The 19,687-nt window shown below is 57.8% G+C and overlaps 7 protein-coding genes across 8 annotated transcripts, besides 11 other annotated features; 3 read left to right on the forward strand and 4 right to left on the reverse strand.

Moving 5' to 3' along the window:
- The first annotated feature begins 66 nt into the window (after positions 1-66).
- Positions 67-205: a tandem repeat.
- Positions 206-292: 87 nt separating this feature from the next.
- On the forward strand, positions 293-1,333 carry EKO05_0010621 (uncharacterized protein; the record flags this gene model as incomplete). Its single annotated transcript, XM_038947269.1, has 1 exon — positions 293-1,333. The coding sequence occupies one exon, from the start codon at positions 293-295 to the stop codon at positions 1,331-1,333; it is 1,041 nt and encodes a 346-aa protein (XP_038793571.1).
- Positions 1,319-1,409: a tandem repeat.
- A 600-nt stretch (positions 1,410-2,009) lies between these two features.
- EKO05_0010622 (uncharacterized protein) lies at positions 2,010-2,623 on the reverse strand (the record flags this gene model as incomplete). 2 transcript variants are annotated; one of them, XM_059637810.1, is made up of 3 exons in its annotated part: positions 2,010-2,264; positions 2,354-2,502; positions 2,579-2,623. In XM_059637810.1, 3 exons carry the CDS (start codon positions 2,621-2,623, stop codon positions 2,150-2,152), a joined length of 309 nt encoding a protein of 102 aa, XP_059493793.1. The 2 variants fall into 2 exon arrangements, with proteins under 2 accessions (XP_059493793.1, XP_038793572.1); XM_038943668.1 differs by having other exon boundaries at positions 2,010-2,268.
- Positions 2,058-2,082: a tandem repeat.
- Positions 2,521-2,544: a tandem repeat.
- A 680-nt stretch (positions 2,624-3,303) lies between the features above and the next one.
- Positions 3,304-3,333: a tandem repeat.
- Positions 3,334-3,974: 641 nt separating this feature from the next.
- EKO05_0010623 (uncharacterized protein) lies at positions 3,975-8,741 on the forward strand (the record flags this gene model as incomplete). Its single annotated transcript, XM_038943599.1, has 3 exons — positions 3,975-4,285; positions 4,335-4,662; positions 4,713-8,741. 3 exons carry the CDS (start codon positions 3,975-3,977, stop codon positions 8,739-8,741), a joined length of 4,668 nt encoding a protein of 1,555 aa, XP_038793573.1.
- Positions 6,516-6,556: a tandem repeat.
- Positions 8,742-9,471: 730 nt separating the features above from the next.
- Positions 9,472-9,505: a tandem repeat.
- Positions 9,506-9,754: 249 nt separating this feature from the next.
- EKO05_0010624 (Carnosine N-methyltransferase) lies at positions 9,755-11,167 on the reverse strand (the record flags this gene model as incomplete). Its single annotated transcript, XM_059637811.1, has 2 exons — positions 9,755-10,723; positions 10,772-11,167. 2 exons carry the CDS (start codon positions 11,165-11,167, stop codon positions 9,755-9,757), a joined length of 1,365 nt encoding a protein of 454 aa, XP_059493794.1.
- A 392-nt stretch (positions 11,168-11,559) lies between these two features.
- On the reverse strand, positions 11,560-13,077 carry EKO05_0010625 (Cytochrome c oxidase assembly protein cox15; the record flags this gene model as incomplete). Its single annotated transcript, XM_038947270.1, has 1 exon — positions 11,560-13,077. One exon carries the CDS (start codon positions 13,075-13,077, stop codon positions 11,560-11,562), a length of 1,518 nt encoding a protein of 505 aa, XP_038793575.1.
- A 513-nt stretch (positions 13,078-13,590) lies between these two features.
- Positions 13,591-13,635: a tandem repeat.
- Positions 13,636-13,825: 190 nt separating this feature from the next.
- EKO05_0010626 (uncharacterized protein) lies at positions 13,826-16,885 on the forward strand (the record flags this gene model as incomplete). Its single annotated transcript, XM_038943555.1, has 2 exons — positions 13,826-14,474; positions 14,556-16,885. 2 exons carry the CDS (start codon positions 13,826-13,828, stop codon positions 16,883-16,885), a joined length of 2,979 nt encoding a protein of 992 aa, XP_038793576.1.
- Positions 13,891-14,009: a tandem repeat.
- Positions 14,132-14,189: a tandem repeat.
- A 521-nt stretch (positions 16,886-17,406) lies between the features above and the next one.
- Positions 17,407-17,445: a tandem repeat.
- Positions 17,446-18,724: 1,279 nt separating this feature from the next.
- On the reverse strand, positions 18,725-19,392 carry EKO05_0010627 (uncharacterized protein; the record flags this gene model as incomplete). Its single annotated transcript, XM_038943465.2, has 3 exons — positions 18,725-19,070; positions 19,115-19,212; positions 19,294-19,392. 3 exons carry the CDS (start codon positions 19,390-19,392, stop codon positions 18,725-18,727), a joined length of 543 nt encoding a protein of 180 aa, XP_038793577.2.
- Between the last annotated feature and the right edge of the window lie 295 nt (positions 19,393-19,687).

Below are 19,687 nucleotides of genomic sequence, written 5' to 3' on the forward strand. Positions count from 1 at the left end.
GGTAGGTGGTGTTGTGTGTGTGGACACTGTGGAGAGGGATTGCGATGTTTGTTCGATTTAATTGAATTCAGTTCAATTCACTTCACTTCAGTTCACTTCACTTCAGTTCAATTCAGTTCCATTCAGTTCCATTCAGTTCCATTCAGTTCAATTCAGTTCACTTCAGTTCACTTCAGTTCACTTCAGTTCACTTCAGTTCACTTCACATCACCTCCAGACTTGGTTACTCGCTTGCTCTGCGCCAACAGACTCTCGCCCTTACAGGCACGAACAGAATACAGAGAGCTCCGCGATGGCGCGCGCTACTACACCCACAGCTACGGGCAGCCTCAGCGTCGCCAATCGCACACCCAGCACACCCAGCGCGCACATGCCGGTGCAGCGCAAAACACCGGACCCGAGCACCCCCGGACACCGCCGCGTGTGCTCGCTCCCGCACACGCCAGGCACCAGCCCGCTAACGGCATGCTCGTCCTCGGCCAGCGCCTTTGCAGTCGTCAAGGTGCACACGGCCAAGTGCTCCGAGTGCGATCAGCGTAACCGCGATGTCATGCGGCGGTGTCCTGGGTGCACATTCCAAGTGTGCAAGCCGTGCCAGGAGAAGCGGGAGAAGAGTGGGAGGAGCCTAGCGCATGGCAACATGGTGAGTCCGCACGGTGCGACACCAGGGGTAGGAGGGGGCAGCGTAGTGAGAAGGAGGCCGGTTGGTGTGATGAAAAGTTTTGGAGAACAGAGGGAGGGGAGTGCTGTTGGACAGGAGGCAGAAGGAAGGAGTGAGATCGAGGGCGTCAGAGGCAAGAGGTGTGCGCCGAATCCAGCAGCGAAGCCGAAATCAAAATCGAAAGCTAGGATGAGGGCATTGACGCCGTCCGACGACTCGTCCGACGATGATTTCGCACTGGATCCTGCTTCGCCTACTGCTCACAAGCGGCGCCGCACTGCACTCACCTTGTCGAGTCCTGGCGCCAATGGCGATATTTCTTTGACGAGCGACAGGCCCAGCTCTCTGCCCAGCTTTATCGACGAGGTCGAGGTCGCGGCGAAACCCAGGGTTGGCGATTCTGTGTCAGCTGGAAGACCTTTCCACGAGATGAGCACAGATGAGCTTCTGGCGCACTACGACGTGAACACTTGGACGAACCCATACAAAGCTCATCTACTAAGCCGCCACGAGCCGGTGGTGACCAATCCCACCATCGAGATCCCAGAGATCGTGAAGCGAGGATTCAAACCGCGACCGAGCGCCGGGGAGATTCAGAAGAGAATCCAGAAGCGGGTGAGGGAGAAGATGGGTCTGGCTGCGGCGGCCGAGGCAAAGGACGGCGACGCGTGAGGATGGCGATGAGGATGGCGATGAGGATGGCGATGAGAATGGCGACGAGAATGGCGATGGGTGTGGACGGTGATGGGTGAGAGGCAGTCAAGGAGGAAAGGGCGTGTGGTTGATGATTGCATACTGTAGGTATTGCATGATGTAGGTATTGCATAATGTAGGTTTTGCATAATGAAGGTATTGCATAATGTAGGTTTTGCATAATGAAGGTTTTGCATAATGTAGGTTTTGCACAATGTAGGTATTGCATCATGTAGGTATTGCATCATGTAGGTCTTGTTGCATATTTGGCGTTTTCAATGGTCATGTCTTGTTCTGGCGCGGTGAGCATTTCGGTGGCAAGCGTGTACTACACGGCTCAACGGTCATCTGGTCTCGAGCGACTGTAGCTTGTGATGATCGATCAGACACATCAAGCTTTAGCAGTGTTCACCATTGCGGTTGCGGTAAGCCGGCGAGTGTGCGAAGCGAGACAGAGAAGCAAACAGAGAATTATTGATGTAGCATTGTACCTGATTGTGTAACGCGTGGCCATGCAATGCTGTGACATGGAAGCGCCAAAGTAGAAAGACGTATTATGGGTATCTGAGAAGATGCAAGACAGGCAATGAAACGGGGGCAACCAGGCTTTGCCTGAAGGGCGCGAAACCGTTGCGCCACGGTGGGCTCATCAGGGTCACTTGCCAAACTGGCGCGTCAGGCCTCCCTGGACAGGCTTGACGGGGTCGTCGGCGTTGTCGTCGTCGCCGCCCAGCGCGCTGTCGAGCCAGGCGGCCTCGTCCACGTCGGCATCCTCGGTGGGGGCCGGGCGCTTGTTCAGGCCGCGCAGCGAGGGGAAGCGTTTGCTGAAGTGCTGGGCATAGTCGGTGGTCTCTGAGACGTGCGGCTGGTCTGCATCGGGCTGGGCAGTGGGTTGCACGACGGTGATGAGCTGGCTGCAAGGGATGAGCGATGCGGGCGAGGCAGGAGGGGCAGCGCAGGCAACGGGGGGCGGTGGTGGTGGGACGCTGGACAGCTTACCTGGACGTGTCGGCACAGATCTGCTCGAGCGCCTCACGCTCGCGGCGAATCTCCTCTGGATCGGGCAGTGGGGCGTGTTGGGGGCGGGCGTCGAGGGTGCCGTACTGCGGCTGGTAGCCGTCCCCAAGGAGCTGCGATGCGTCCGACGGCTGCAAGGGCGCGTTAGCAGAGAGAGAGAGAGAAGAGACAGATGACAGGCGACAAGCGGATTGGGGTGGCACTCACGTCTTCGTCGGAGCGCCCGCCCAGGCACGACGAGCAGATGCCCATGGAATGCGACGAGAGCTTGTGGGTGCGAGAGTCACTGTGGAGCGGGGGGGAAAGGCGCCGGCAATGCGGACGCTTCACGGGCCACGGGCTACGGCTATGCGGTGGGAGGAGTGGATGCGCGCGCGTTTACGGAGACATACCGCAGCGCTCACTCGGGCTGGGTGGGGGGGAGAGAGAGGCTGTCGCTGCTGTCGCTGCTGGAGCTGGACAGGGAGTTGTCAGCAACTTCACGTCTGTCGTCCGTCGTCACGGCCAGGTCGGGGCTGGGAGCTGCCAATCTCCGAGCTGGCTGGCTGCGTTTGGTTGGTTGGCCTTGGCGGGGCGGACACTTTGACCCCGCCGCGCCCCACCTCCGCTGCCTCTGCCTTGAGCTCTCTCTCTGCCCCACTACATCTGAGACCTGTTCTGCGCTCCTCATTCCACGCATCGTCAGTGAGGAGCAAACGGTGAGAAACACACAGTCAGCCATACACGATCTGCACGATAAGCAGTACTCGAAGCAGTGTTCATGTTCAGTCAGTGTTCGTGTTCAGTACTCGAAGCAGCAAACGGTAAGCACGAAATGGTAGGCATGAAATGACAAGCACGAAATGACAAGCACGAAATGGCAAGCACGAATGGCAAGCACGAAATGGCAAGCACGAATGGCAAGCACGAATGGCAAGCAATCGCTCGATGAACACCACCACCACCACTACCACCACCACCACTACCCATCTTCTTCACACCTTGCCTGCCCTTTGCCGTCCATCGCACCAATACTCCTCTCGTCGTGCTGTTCCTCTTGTCGTCGCTTCTTCTGTCGCTTGTTCTCACTACCGTGCAACGCCAAAGACGCGCTGCCGGTATCTGAAACGCGTCTTCTCCCTTCACACGCTCTCGATGCCTCCAAGCCTGGTCCATGGTGGCCTGCGAAATGCGTCAACACGCCCCAAGCCCTCGACGGCCTCCTCTCCCTTCCATTCCGATCCCTCTCGAAGGAGCATGGTGGCCGCCAAGCCCCTCTGATCCACGCTCAACGGGCCCAAGCTACCAGCTTCGCTTCCCTTCGAGCCAACATTCTTAACCGGACGTTCCACACAAGGTCACCCTGACCCATCATACTTCACGCGAAACCGATCCAGCCCACCAGCGCTGATCCGGATCAGTACTCCAGTGCTCCCTGCAAGGCACATTTCTCAACATGGCTGTAATCTTGCATGGCTGGCCGAACACCTACCCGCTGCGAGCTCCACCATGCTCTCTTATAAGTCCACATGGCGGCAGCCTTTGGCTACAAGTCCACCGATCCCTTCTCGGAACCACTTGAACATCGCGTCAGAGCCACTCTCACTCACTCGAGTGCTCGATCATGTTCTTCACTCGCTCGCTCCAGGCTTCGGCCACCCTTCTGTCCTTGTCTGCCCTCTCCGAAGCTTGGGTTCTGCATCGCAACCCAGACCAACACGCCGAGGTGAAGACGCCCCCTGCGCCCGACACCCAACCCGCCTGGTCATGGAACAGCTTCTTTCCCAAGAGGCAGGGCGATGTCACCTTGGACTGCCCGGACGACCAATTCGCGACCTTGCTCAGCAACAACCCGGACAGCACCGTCGAAACCTTTTGCAACGACTGGCTCAACATCCCCCCGACGACCGTCATTTCCGAAGTCACGCCCACGGTGTAAGTTGTATCCAAGCCCAACTACCAAGCCCACCATTGACAGTGACAGCACCGTCACCACCAGCGCATCCACAACCACCACACAGACAAACATCGAAAGGATCCTCACAACCACAACCCTGGTCGAGACAGCCACAATCTCCGCAATGCCCTCGGTCCGCCGTAGGATGATGGCCGCTGCAGCTGCCCAGGTCGAGTCGATTGCCTCCTCCATTGTTGAATCCGTCATCGCCAGCGGAACACCCACCTCGGAGCTACCAGCCTCTTCAAAGGCCGCCAACCGTCTTCTCGCTGAACAGGGTCTGGCCACCGCCTGCTCCTGCAAGATGGTGCAGCCCACTTCTACGGTGACGCAACTCTACACAGTACCTGCTGTTGTAAGTCTTTCCCCGTGCCGAACGTGTTCTATGCCGTGCTGACAGAACAGACGTCGACGGTCGGTGTTAGGGTCATTCGTGTCATCCAGCAAACCGAGACCAAGACCTACACTTCGACCACCAGCGTCCGTGCGTCTACTGCTGACACAACTTCCACCAGTGCTTCCGCTGCGAGCTCTGCTGCGGATGCCGCCAGCTCCAGCGCAGTTGCACAGGACAGCTCTAGCGCAAGCGTTGCCGCCGAGTCCAGCGCAGATGTAGCAAGCAGCTCGTCCGCCGTCTCGAGCAATGCCGCGGAGCCGTCCAGCTCTCCTGTGGTTACAGCCGCACCCATAGTCTCGGCAGTTGTCTCTGAAAACTCTACTTCCACTGCCACCGAGGGTGTCCCAGTCGTCACTGCTATCCCTTTCTCCTGCGACGAGGACGACATCACCAAGGACGTGGACCAAGTCGTTGGTGGAATCCGCTTGGGCTACTCCGTCTACTGTAACACCGAGCTTGTGTCTGCCGACCGTATCGGCAGACCCATCAACGTCGAGAGCCCTACTTCTTGCGCCGCTCAGTGTTCGCTTCTCAACGCAAAAAGTGGGCAAGACACGTGCCAGTCTGCTGTCTTCACAGCTTACACCGATGGTCGCCGAGGCGGTACCTGCGACCTTCTTTCGGCGGCAGAGTCAAACAACGTCGAGACCGCGCCGGCGCCTGGATCGGTTACCATCATCCACACCGGCACCTTTGCCAACGGTGACGAGTGCGCTGCTCTAAATGCCAGCTCCGTCTCCATCGACACATCCGCCCTTATTGCATCCATCACCTCTGCCGGCGTAGTCATCTCCACCCCCGGCCTTGTTACCCAAAGCTCCGGAGGCGGCGTATCGCGCACCTATGTCTCAGCAAACTCCACAGACGCGTCCGGATATGTTCACTGGAGCTGGTTCGAACTGTACGCGTCCTCCGCGAGTTGGTATGCTGTTTACGAGACATCGTGGGCATGCTCTGCTACCATCACCCGTACTATTGAGCAGCAGGCCACCACCGTAATCGAGGGCACCACAATCACCGCCGTTGCCGTTACCACCATCATCGGCAACGGCTACACAACAATCATCTCTGGAGACACCACCACCACCATCAGGGGGGGTGGCGGCTCGGCCGGTCCTACATTCGTACCTGCTTCTACCACGGACGGCGAGGCAGGCGTCACAACCTTCTTCTCCACCGCTACCCAAACATCAACTGGTTCGGATGGCCTTGTCACGCCCACACCGACTGTTGGAGGCGAAGGTAACGTGACGGTCATCGAAGTGTTCTCAACCTTCTTCTCAACCGGAACCGCGGGAGTCATCGCACCAAGCGTATCCGTGTCTTTGGGGGGCAGCGTCAGTGGCTCGGAGGTTGTTGAGACAGTCGTCTCTTCTACCGCTACGACATTGACCATTTCTGGTTCAAACTCTACCATGCTCTCCACAGGAGCCGACGGCGTCATCACTCCTTCCGTGACACCGATTTTGGAGACCATTGTGTCTTCTGGCGCCGTCACACTCACTCTCAGCGGGTCCGATGCGACTGCCACGTCGACTGCGGACGAGGGCGTCATCCCCCCACCGCCGTCCGCATCCGCATCGGAGAGCTCGCCCGTGGTGAGTAGCTTGAGTTCCACTACGGACGAGGAAGAGTGGGAGACCCCGGGGTTCTATGGGCCAAGAACCAGCACGTTGGTCGTTGTCTCGAGCGATGTCCTTACCGTCACTTCGACAGGACTCAGCGGCGTCGAGACACCGACTGTGATCACTGCAGTTTCGTCTGAGACTGTTGTAGTCATTGTTTCGAACACCACGCTCTCTGGCAATGCTTCCACTGCCACGTCCACTTCGATCGCCACCTTCAACTCCACAGGCAGCAACGGCATCATTACTCCGACCGTTGTCACTGAAGTCATCACGACTGCTGCAGGAACTGCGAATTTCACCGTCACTCTAGCTACAGCCACAGCGAACAGCACTGGTCTTGAGGGCATCATTCCTCCTGAGGGAACTCTTGTGGTCACTGAGACTGCGAACCTTACTCTGCCGCTTCCCACGCCCACAGCACCGGTCATCTCGTTGGGAGGCTCGGACAACTTCACCGCTTCGGCTGAAACAGCGTTCACAAGCGGCACCGGAGGTTCGGGTGTTATCCCGCCGGCATCTACCAACTCAACGACAGCGGCATCTTCGACTGGTCCTCCATTCAATCCCGATGAAGGAGATCGAACTGGCAGCTACACACGCACAGCCAGCTCGACAAGTGCCAGCGGCTTCATTACGCCCTCGTCGAACGTGACTGTTCCCGTCGAGACACCTAGCGCAAACACCACTCTGGTGCTTACCGTGCCGCTCTCCACCGGAGTCACGGTAACGGTCGAGATCCCATCGTTGAACTCCAGCCTGCCCATAACGTCCGCACCCAGCTCCACGGCTGCGCCCACATTCAACACCAGTTCTTCCATCCCGTCCAGCGAGGCAGACCGCTCGGGCAGCTTCTCACGCTCTATTCCAGTGAACACTACATTCACGCTTACACTTCCTCTGAGCACCGGATCTATCACCGTTGAGATCCCCGTGGTAAACTCGACCATTCCAGTACCCGAGATCACCCCGTCGCCCCCATCCGAGTCTCAGTCTGAGTCTACTCTAGTTGTCACTGCGACGACCAACATCACGCTTTCTGTCCCTACCGGAAGCGTTACACTTGTCACGCTGATCCCTCCGACGACGCGACCCTTTGACAACACGACAGCGCCATTGCCCACACCCACCGGCAACATCACCATTGAGTCGCTGGTGTCGATCAACTACTCCACTGTGCCATCCTTCTCCACAGGCAACCTCTCCACCATTCTCCCGCCTTCGACACCAACTACGAACATCACCATCGTGGTCGAGACTCCTAGCGTGCCATCGAATTCGACGACTGTGCCACCTTCTGTGACCCTCCCTCCGGTGTCTCTGAACTCGACCGTGCCAGTGCAGACCCAGAACTCCACCGTTCCATACAACCCCAGTGAAGGAGACCGCACTGGATCGTTTAGTCGCTCCATGTCGATCTCCACAGGCGTGTCAAGCTCCTCGAATGCGACAACGACTCCACCACCGTTCCCTACTGGCAACTCGACGGTCCCTGTAGGACCAACAGCGCCAGTCACCAGCACAACCGAGGCATGCCCTAGTCCGACCGAGTTCTCCTTCATCACAAGGGAGGTGATCATCACCACATACACCATCGAGACTGTTCCAGTCGTCGCAGCTACCTGCATCTCCTCTGACGCGTTCCCAACAGCTGTCAACGGAAGCTTCCCCACCGGCGGCAACGCAACACTCCCTACAGATGCCGTCGCACTCCCCTCTGTGGTAGAGAGCCTCGCCTCGGCGATTGAGAGCCTGACTGCGACCGAAGCTGCACCTACCTCGTCCGATCTGCCTCCCGTCGTCTCTGAGGTCACAGCGTCAGCCACTTCGGACGTGGATAGTGGAGCTACAGCCGCGCCACTCTCCCGTTTCCGCCGCACCGGTACGCTCGCAACGGAGGAACAAATCGCAGCCGCCTGCGCCGACAAGTCCAACCTCGTTCTTTCACCGGCGCTCAACATCCAGCCCGACAATTCCACGGAGGGCTGGTTTGTCGGCCCTAGCGAGAACACCATCACCGTCACTTCCGTCACCACGGACAACGGCACCATCGCACAGTTCCGCTCTGCTTTCCCCGGCCGTACCATCTCGCTCATTCAGCCCCTGACGCTCTGCCCAGGCACGCAGTACGAGCTTAGTGCTCTGACAAGGCAGGCGAGCAGTTCCAGCCGATGCACCGCTCAGTTCAGGGTTGGCAACGATGTTGTCTTCACAGCCACGCCACAGACGTCCTGGATCAGCGAGACGGAGCGCTTTACTGCGGGTGCCGGACCCGAAGGCGCGAGCGTCGACCTGCAGATTGTAGGAAGCTGCGCAGGCTTCTTTGGAGCGCCCGTCGGCGCTGATGCGGATGGTTACATGGTCCTTGAGGTCGGACCTGTCAGCGTGGTTGCTGATGCCGCAAAGAAGTAAGGGTTTGCATGCAGTACAAACACGGTGGTGGATGGATTGAGAATGGAAGTCGAGGAAGAGGAAGACGAAGAAGAGACCGAGGCCTGAGATAGAAATTGGACTGGAGAACAGGGTGGGTGGTGTTTTTGCTTTGTTCGGCACGAATGTACACTCGTGCTTCTTGCTTGGGCCTCCCATTTCGGTATATTGTTAGCATAGTTTTCCGCTTGCTCTCCCACCACCGCCTTTTCTAGCATCTTACGATAGTTACGATATGAATACGAAAACGAATATATGCTTTGGATAGAGAAACCCTCGTCCCTGTTGAGTCGTCATCAAAAGTGGACATGTGATATGTCTTTGCTCGTTAGCATTAGCCCATGTCTGTCTCCAGATGGAGTGTTGTGCAGTTTTAGCACTCACTACATTTCAATCAACACAATGCAACTAACCATCGCCTGTACAACATCGAAGCCTACTATTTCCAAGTGCACTGCTTGAACACTCAAGCCCCCGTCCCACTCCTCGCCCAACCACCTACCAGCAAGGGAGCAAAGCAGCCTCGCGTTTTACAAAGTCCTCCCCTGCAGAAGAGAAGAAGAGTCTGCCTGTAGTCTTTGCAGTAGCTACTCTTGTCTATAAGCTGGTGTTTTTCTCCCTCTTAGGGTAGCTAGAAGCTGCTTCTCTACGGCTGAGCTTAGAGATAGCGAGACGATGTTGGATTAGCTGGCTAGCTAGTGCTGTGTGTCAGGGAAGGAAGGAAGGAAGGAAGGAAGGAAGGAAGGCGTGTGTAGTATGTGTGCTTTTACGTCGTATATCTAGGTGTGTAGTGTAAGCGAGCAATAGAGATGCGGATGCGGTGTAGGCGTAGTGGGCCGTGGAGGTTGTGTCACTGTGTGGGTCGGTGGTGGGAGAGTGCAGGGGAGCGAGAGGAGGCAGGTGGACGGTGTCTGGGACTGCTGAGGTGCGGGGGCCTGCTCACAGCGAGCGAGCGTGGCAACAGACAGGCTCACACGTGCAGCGGCCAGCACGAATCATGGTTTCCGCACGCTCCACGCCTGCGCTCGGTACGCGTGCCGCGTCAACGCCTCGCTGTCGAATCCGTACTCGGCTTCGCTCCACCGAACCCGCCCCAGTCCCCCTTCTAATGCATCCGGAAACGTAGACACCCCGCACTCCTCCCCCAGATCCTCAAACTCAAACCCCATGCCCTCCACCACAGCGACGATCTCGTCGAGGCTGAGCTGCACAAATGGACCCGTGCCGTACAGCAGTGGGCCGAGGTTGATCCAGCGCCCGCCCGGCGCGAGGAGGGCGTGGATGGTGTCGAAGTAGGCCATTAGGTTCCGCGCCGTGTCGATGAAGAAGTGTGTGAGCACAACATCGAATGTGGATTCGTGGCCGCGGAACGCGGTGGTGAAGTCGCCTTCTACGAGCAAAACGGCCGGGTTGGGCGGGGCGTTGGGGAAGGCGATGGGGCGCAGGAGGGAGGCGGTTGTGGCATGGTGGCTTAACGTGTCGATGAAGGGGTGCATGGTTGCTGGGGTGCGAGCGGAGAGGGTCGAGAGGAAGCGGTACCCGATGTTCATGTACATGGACCATTCGTTCAGTGTTACCGAGTAGCCGCCCAGGTTGGCGATTTCGGTGCCCAGGCGTCCGACGCCGGAGCCGGGAAGCAGAATTTTGAGCGGTGTGTTGGTGGGGGGGTTTGCTTTTAGGGCGTTGAGAGTGCTGAGCAGGCAGGGGAAGGCGTCGTTGCGCTCTTTGGAGCCTTCGTCGGCCCAGTCGCGGACAAAGTGCTTGAGGGTTTGTGACGTGGAGATGCGGTCTGCGACGCGCTTTGCCTTTACGGCGTCCTTGATGTGCTCGTCCAGTTCTTTCTGCTCGATACCGTAGAAGGCCATGGCGTTGGCAATGATGGCTTTGCAGAGAACCTCGTTGGTGTATATGAGCTCCTCAATATCGTCAAGTTTCTTCTTATAGTTGACGGCCTTTTCCAGCATCTATGTCAGTGTCAGCGTTGGAAGGTGAGTTGCGGTTTTGAGGCATGCTTTCTTCTGCTTCTTCCCAACGTTACTGTACATGGTACGCCACCTATTCAGCTCTGCCATGTTGCGCTCTCGGTATTTCGTGAATCCATAGAGAGCCTCGAGTGTTCGATACCGTGGATGTGTGGATCCCCATTTTCCAGACTTGCGGTCCATCCGCTTCATCAAGTGTGCCTTCTCTTGCCGATGTCTGGGCGACTCGCTCGGTGCCATCGAGCCCACTTGCAGTGGATCTTGTGCGGCATCGTTGTCAATACTCGCATATGCTGCTTCATTTTTGGTGATGGTTTTCTCAGCTGTGAGTGGTGTTGGGACAGCTGTGCTCGACACGTCGGTCGCACCAGCAAGGGTGCTGAACCCTGCTAGAAGAAGCAGGCAGGAAGGGATCAGCAATTTCATCTTGGAGGGTCTTCTGCGGCCAAATGATTTATTGTCAGTAAATGTGTGCATACAAGTGAGTAATCGATTTTGCTGAGCACCCTGATGGACGCCAAGCACTCATTTGTGGGTATTATCTAGGCGTGCAAAGGACCGCAATTGTTGAAGCATGCTGCCCCAGGGGTTAGCACAGGACACATGATCGAAAAGAGGACGAGTCAGGCAATGAACAAAGACCATCAGTCAACGACCAAAAAAAAGAAAAATTCTGGCGGAGGAAGCTCGCTGTCCGGAAAATGCTGGTCTATTGACGAGAGCTCTAGAAAGCTCTATATGGTATACACTGGATTCGCCGCCCAATGCTGGTAGTGGTACAAATGATAGGAGATCGTTAGGGGTGATGGAATACACTTTTACATCTTCTTCTGTGCGGCCTTGGCGGCTTCAACACGCGCATTGATATGCGGCACGGCATGGGTCCGAGAGGCGCCCTGCTTCATGACCTGGTTCAGGATGGCGCGGCGGGGCATTGAGATCCTGCTGTACAGAACCACTGCGCCGGTGAGCAGAGCCAAGGCACCTGCCTGGTGTGCAGAAGCGAGCCATGTTGGGACCATGTAGATGAGCGTGGTGATGCCCAGCGTGACCTGCAGCGTGACGAGGTGGACCATGCCAAAGACGCCCTTGTTCGCATCTGTGGGGATGGTGGTGCGCACACGCTTGGCAAAGCGAGTGTAGGCGAAGAGAGCCATGATGGCGGTGAAGGTGGTGGTGGCCAAGATGCGGTGGTCGAGCTGGACGAGCGAGGGGTTCTCGAGAGCGTTGCGCCAGTAGAGATCGGACTGGTCTGGGACGTGGCTGTACCATGGATCGAAGAGCTCTTTCTTGGGTGGGGTGAGAGCAAGACCCATCCAGGGAAACTCGTTGTAGATCAGGCCAGCGTCGAGACCGGCAACGAGGGCGCCGGACATGGCGGTGGTGAAGACAAGGAGGGTCAGGCCAACGACGGAGCGGCGGAAAGTTTTCAGGACGGGAGACTGCAGAGCCTTGATGGACTCGGCAGCGGCCGCAGGATTGGCCAGCATGCGGTGCTCCTTGAGGATGTTGAGACCGGTGAGGACCATGGAGCAGTAGACGAGGAAAGCGGTGCCGAGGTGGGCAGTCAGGCGGTACTGGCTGACGCGCGGGTGGCTGCCGGGCTCGAAGAGGTCGTCCTTGAGCCCGCTCTTGACCATCCACCAGCCGATGACACCTTGGAAGCCGATCATGCCGCAGATGCCGACGAGCTTGGCGGCGGTCGAGGGCGTGACGCGTTTGCGGGCGATGAAGTAGACGGTGGGCAGGAGGAAGGTGACGCCGATGACACGGCCCCACAGGCGATGAGCCCATTCCATGAAATAGATGTGCTTGAACTCTGCGAGGGTCATGCTGGAGTTGAGCATTGCGAACTCGGGCGACGACTTGTACTTTGTGTATTCCTCCTGCCACGCCTCGGGGCTGCCAGGCCAGAGCGAGCCGGTGACGGGCTTCCATTCGGTGATGCTGAGGCCCGATTCGGTGAGTCGGGTGAGGCCTCCGAAGATGACGATGCCGAAGACGCTGGCTGCGCTGCCGAGCAACCAGTATGCGACGCTCTTGGAGGTGGTCTTGGGGAAGCTGCTCGATTGGGTGTCGTCGTGGGTCTCGCTCTTAGCCGCAGCTTGGACAATGGCAGCACGGCCGGCTGCCTCGATGGTCGCGCTGCTGCGCAATGGCAGGGTCGACTTCCAGCGTATCGACCGCAGCACGGCGGGGCGGGGTGCAGCGCATGGCGAGATGGACACGGCGGCACGGATGGGCGAGTGGATGCACGGTTTGGCGACGAAAAGCCGTCTGGACAGGCGCGGGGCCGCGGTGGGCAGCTGCGGGAAAGCGTGGAAGACGGAGGCCATCGAGGGCGGCAGTGGGTGAAGAGCGAGGGCTCAGCGGCCGGCGAAATCCAGAGGTTGGAGTCGATATATGACACTTGCATCAGCGATTAGTGGTTCGACAGTGGCACGCACGGTTCGCAGGGAGGGCGTGCGCAGGGAGTAAGACCCTGGCTCGTAGTGATGGTCCCACATGGTGCATGGTGGCGATGGTAGACTGCCATGCGCGCACGTGTTTCGATAGGGCATGCTCACCAGCACACCTCCAACAGGCAAGAGGTATGGGTGGGTGCTTTGGATATCGTTCAGGAAGACAATGGGGATTGGGAGCAGCAGCTTCCTCGCGACTTTGACAACGGCGAAATCAAAGTGCCATGGTCGCGCCCACGTGACTGCATAGGTAGCATATACAACGTGAAGGACACGCGCCAATACCAATCCATCTTAGTGGCGCCAGTGCGACGTTGTGACAGGCGGCGGAACCAAGCTCACGAGGCCACCGGCGATCAGCCTCTGAGGCACCTCGGTGGATCTCACCGTGTTGGCGTGTTGGCGTGTTGGCGTGTTGGCGTGTCGGCGTGTCAGCAGGTTGACGCTGCATGACGCGCTCGTGCTGCCCCAACCGTCCTGCTTTTCACTCTCCCTCGTTCGCGACGTTTGTTCGGTTTTGCGCGAGTGCGTGCGTCATGCGTGACCCCGTCATCGCAGCCACGGCCCTAGATAACCCCACTGCGGGCCTCACCACCTCGGTGCGCAGAGTCGTACCGCGAGCATGAACGTTCCCGACGACGACACCGCCGCCGGTCACGAAGGCCATGACGACCATCACGAGCGCCGCCAGCACCAGCACCCGCACCCGCACCCGCACCAGCACCAGCACCAACACCAACACCAACACCAACACCAACACCAGCACCCACACCCACACCCACACCCACACCCACACCCACACCCACGCTCGGCCAGCGAGCAGAGCCGCAGCGAGACATGGCCGCGCACGCCAGGACACGCCGCTGGCAGTGCGGCCATGGCTCGCTCACCCCACGTGAGTCTGTTCTCACCGGGCGTACCTGTCGTGTCGCCCTCGCCCTCGCCCTCGCCCACCGCCTCGCCAGACGCTGCCCTCGGCCACGCCCGGCCTCATGAGGGCAGTCCCTCCCGTCCACTGTCGTCGCTCGCAGCCGTGGCCAGCATGACAAAACGCACGTCGCGTCTCAAACTCGCAGACGACGTCCAGAAGAGCGCCGACGACCCCACCACGCCCCTCGACACGCCTGGCCGGAAGCGCACTACCATCGACCTCGTTGGCTACGAACACGCTGCCATAAATACCCTCAGTCGCCTCTTCACCGATGGCTCCAGCATGGCCCACAGCCGCGCCCCCTCGTACAACCAAGCTACAGGGCCGCTGTACCTGCGAGGTACGTCTGCTTGCCTACGAGCATGCCGCCGCCCCCACGCGGCCAATGCTGCGCTGCACCAACACGGCTAACACTGAGCAGCTTCCAACGATGCAGTCCCCTTGCCGGACCACCTGTACACCCGAGGCCTCCTCCAGGGACGCCACTCAGACATCTGCGTCATCGCATTCGGCAAGCGCTACAACCTGCATCGCCTGCTGCTGGACCGCGCCCCCTTCTTCACCACCGCGCTCTCGGAGCCCTGGATCGAAAGCCAGTCGACGGAAGTCACGCTGCACCCAGAAGAGATCGACCACAGCATCACCCAACCGGCCTTCGAGCTGGCCATCCAGAGCATCTACGGCGTCGACATCTCCAAGGCCATTGACGCCGAGGCTGTCGGCCTGTTCGCCACAGCCTGCTGGTTGGAGATGCAGGACCTCATCGACTCTGCCATCGACTCCATCCTCCGCCAGATGGTGCCCGAGACGCTGGCCCCCCTGATCCGGTTGGTCACGCTCAACTACTATGGCCGCTCTGGAGAGCGCATCCTCGAATCTGCAAAGGCCATGCTCAGCAGGAACGGCTGGGAAATGGCTCTGCGGAACTGGGACGATATGCCAGGCGACATTATCCGCGAGCTCGTAGGTTCCGATGGCTTCTTCGTCGACAGCGAGTGGGACCGCTGGGTGCTCGCCAAGCGTTTACTCGACCGCCGCCTGAGACAGGTCGCCGTCGACGCTGGCCTGATGCAGCGCGGTCAGAAGCCTGTCCCCAAGGCCCCGCAGTCGATGCGCTTCATGGCCGTGCGCTTCGATGGCGTCTATCGCCAAAATGCCCTGACGGCGACGCACTTTGCCTCCGATGCCCAGGCAGAGTGGATCACAGTATACACAAACCCTGACATTGAGCGCCTGCTCGTCCTGCTCGACGAGGGTATACACTACATTCACATGGAATACGAACAGCTCGAGTTCATCCGCAACGCTCGCGACGTCTTTGGTTTGCCCGTAATGCCTGAGAGGGTCATCTCAAATGCTCTATGGCAACAGCTCGCCCTGCGCCAGACGGTGCTCAATGCCGACGAAACCGCACAGGTGCTTGGCCTGTGTCAGGCACCACCAGGGCTGGAAACAGCTGATGTTGCTCAGCCAGACGAAGGCGGCGCTGCCACAAAGGGCAAGCAGAAGGCTATCGAACCCGCCGAGGAGCCAGAGATCGAGTCGGAGAGCTGGGACGGAAACGGCAAGCCACGCAAGTTTTGGATACCAAGCTCCGACTGCAACATCGTGCTAGGCAACGGCGCTGATCCTGTCGTGACGACATCCAACACGTTCCAACGCCATGCCACGCGCCTGTCTGCTACGATCCAGCCAGAAGACGCACAGTGGGCGACCGACTTTGCTTCCACCCCATCCACTTTGGCCAATCCCAACACCCGCAACTACCCACAGAGGCCTCTGTCAGCAGGGGGGAGCAACGCTGGTCAGCCAAAGTCCCTTGCTTTCAGCGAGTTTCCACCCTTCCGCTTCGCAGCCGAGTTCCCCAACCCCCGCTTTCTCAAGGAGAAGAAGCGAGTCTATTCGAGAACAGTCTCGTACGCTGGGTCTTTGTGGAACATCTACATTCAAAAGGTCCGCTCTGCCAAGAGCGTTCAGCTCGGTGTCTACCTGCATCGGGCCAAGGAGCGCGAGATAGACGAGACCGCGCAAGATGGCGGCATGAATCCACAGAGCAACGGCACTGTCGACGCTCGAATCGGTCAGCTCGAGCGTGAGATGCTCCTGCGTAGTGAACAAAGGGAGCGTCGACGCAGCACTCGCGTCACCATGCAGGACAACACTGTCGAAGACGACACAAGCGGCAGCGGCGGCGACCCTGACTCAACGCTTGTCTCGACTGGCTCGCGAAACCCGCAGCTCTCTAGCAGCAATCTGGGTCGGCGTCGAAGTGTGCCTACGGCTCGACTCTCCAGTCGCGGTATCCACACGCTCGCGACGTCGCCGTCCGACACACAAGGTCACGACGCTACCCCTATTTCCTCGGCTTTCACTTACTCCTATCACGATTCCGAGGACTCCGACGAAGACGAGATGGACTCGGCATACATGAATCCCTCACTCACGCCTCTCGCCCGGCGAACACGACTCAGCATGCCAACGCTACCGCCTTACGTAGACAGTCGCCCCACCATCAAAACCTACTTCAAGATCTACAGTCCCTCCAAGGGCGGCCGCATGCTGAGCATCTACGAGAGCGCCCCCGACGAGTTCAATTTCAGCCAAAGCTGGGGCTGGAAGAGCAGCACCCTGATGCTGGACGAGGTCGCCATCAACGGCGCTGCCGGCGACTCCCCACCAGCGTCGGGGTCTGTGCCATCAAAGAAGGGCGACGGCAAGCTGCGCTTCATGGTCGTTATTGGGAATCTGTAGCGTGTGGTGGCATGCACACCCCTTTCTTTCGTTTCTTTCCCATTCAATCGCGCGACATCGCCGTGGATCACCACGGTGGTCCGTCCATGCATCCCCATTCCAGCATTCTGTCCAACACCAACTGCATTTCACCCGGCGTCTGAGCTTCCTGTTCCTCCTTCTAGATATACCCAGCCTTCTCATACCCTAACATAGCACACCTATCACGAAACTTGGCAGCGCGCCTTGAACGGACTACTTTACACAAACATACTTGAACGTTTTCACTGCCGAAGAGTAGTTACATGGATACATCCAGTCATCATTGCAATACCATACTCTCTATAGCCCTGCCTTGACTACCTCCACCCTCATCTCCAAGCCCGTTGCATCTTACCTAGCATCTCATCGCCAAGCCTCCAGGAGGCAGCCGGCACGTAGCAGCGTCCACTTCCAACCAAGCATAGCACAGCACGACACGGCTACAAGTTCGCTTTTCCTGACCAATGGCCCTCCCCATCTATCTGAGTGGGCATCGATAGCCTTTTCCTTTTCCTTTTTTTTTTTTTCCCTTTTTTTTTAAATTGTCCTCGCCAGACGCGCCGGAGTCGGGTCCTGATACTCATCTTCCACGTCTTCCCATTTCCCTGGTTCTCTATCTTGAGGATTGGTCTGGCCTTGCATACCCGCTTGCTACACGCCTGCTGCATCAAAGAGTGCGGTCATTACGTCGTGTCTTGGAGAGTACTGGTGTAAACATGTAGACGCGTTACGACATCCTTTTGTTGCGACGTAGATCAGATGCAGATGTACTTATGCCCTTTCGAGCGTGTCCTCCCCTGACAGAACCACGCCTTCCTTCAAGCGACAGAGGCAAGATCAGCCAGGTAGGCACAGACAGCAGCTAGCCGAGCTGTTGGGTTCGCGCGAACCCCAATTAGCGCCGCTGCTTGCTGAATCAAAGGTCGGCCGTTTGTTTGGGCGGCGGTGCTGTGTTGGGGGTTGAGCACTGCCCGGTTGCGGACTGCGGGATGCGGGCGCTGTCGTCGCTCGAGGGCGGCTGCAGAGCTGGTTGCGGACTGCGAGATGCTGGTGCCTGAAGGCGCTGTTGGATGGTAGAAGGTTCGGTGCGTTGAATCGTGCTGCTGCTAAGTCGCACTCTGTGTGTGCCATGCCTGTAGATCCTGCGTCGATGGGGTGGACATGGGTAGGGTTTAAGCTTCTGCCTTGCTTGTTTGAGTCTCGTGATTTTCCTCTTCGAGGTAGAAGACCAGGCTATAGAACGACACTTCTATCAGAGGGACAAGGATTTCTAGGGTTTCCTTGAGTATCGGAGGAAGGGATTCTAGGTTGCATCGCTGTAAAAGGGCGCGTTACTACTAGGAATGGTGGTGTGAGGTGAAAATTACATCTTCACTTGTCTTGCAATGACGTCTGGGAGGTTTACTCCATAGATCCTCGTAGACGTCGTTCAGATCAATGAATCAATCTATCGTACGGAGAGGCGGCCACTGCTTGCTGGGTGAATTGCCGTGGGGCTTTCAACCCCTGAGGTGACGGCTATCAGGACGGACACTTCTTCGTGAATATCTAAGTGCTGCATGTCGCGTTGATGGTGGATGCGTGTACGTACTGACGTCTGACAATTGGTACACAATTAGGATTTGAAAGTAGGTTGTGTGGCTTTGATATAGGCTCTAGAGGCTCTTACGTTGGTGTGTGAAAAGTGTTGTCTTTTATTGAATGTTTTCATTCAGTGCAGGGGTGCTGAATCAGAGTACCAGGACTATTAAGGTTGGCCAAATCCCAACGTGGATACCCTGGCTTGACCTCGTCTTAGTCAACGTCGAAAGAAGAAGCCTACGCGGATCCATGCTCCCTCTTTTCCGTCCCAACCTCACCCTCCTCCTTGTTGCTTCCCACACTTCCCCCGCTCCCCTGCTCCAACACAGCACCGTCCTCAGCCTCCCATCCAAACTTCCTCACCCGGCGACTCTTCGCCACAGCACCGCCCTCGTAGAACAGCCAATCAACCTCCTCGAGCGATAGGTTCGCCGTCTCAGGGTAGCAGAAGAAAACCAGGGGAATGAAGCTAAAATTCAGCGCCATGAAGATCAGGTAACCTTTCCAGGCCAGCGAGTTGAGCAACGTCGGCGTGATCATGACGACGAAGAAATTCCACAACCAATTCGCTGAGATAATTGGACTTTGTCAGTATGAGGTTATTACGTATGCAAAGACTCGACTCACCCGACAGCTGTGCCTTTTGCGCGGACGTGGAGAGGCAGAATCTCCGGGACGTAGACCCACGGGATGCAGTTCATGGTTGCGCCAAAGGAGAGCATGTACTGTCGTTAGAGTCAGCGATACTCTCGAGATGAGACGACTGTGGCTATAGCGGTGATGGTGATGGTGGTGAAGGAGCTTACCGTGAAGAAAAACGCCACGCTCGCGCTCGCGGTCGCCTTCGCAACTGGGTCGTCTGAACCACGCTGCTGGAACGACAGCAGCACAGCAATCATCAGCATGCTGAACCCGCATCCGAAAGAACCCCACATCATCGGCTTTCGTCGTCCCGTCTTGTCGAGCGTGAAGGTCGGGTACAGTGATCCGATGGGAAACATGCAGTTGATCACACCCCCCATCAACAGACTTAGATTCCGATCCAGCCCAACGTTGAGCTGAAGTACGGACGTTATGTAGTACACAATTAAATTGTTGACAAAGGTCTCTTTCACACCTCACTCTTGGCGTTTTAAGCCTCAGGTTTCAAACCTATTTGCAGTCTTTAGGACTATCTGTGCTATTCTTAGCATATCTCTC

Source organism: Ascochyta rabiei, chromosome 20 (genome assembly GCF_004011695.2).
Source record: "Ascochyta rabiei chromosome 20, complete sequence".
Taxonomy (NCBI): domain Eukaryota; kingdom Fungi; phylum Ascomycota; class Dothideomycetes; order Pleosporales; family Didymellaceae; genus Ascochyta; species Ascochyta rabiei.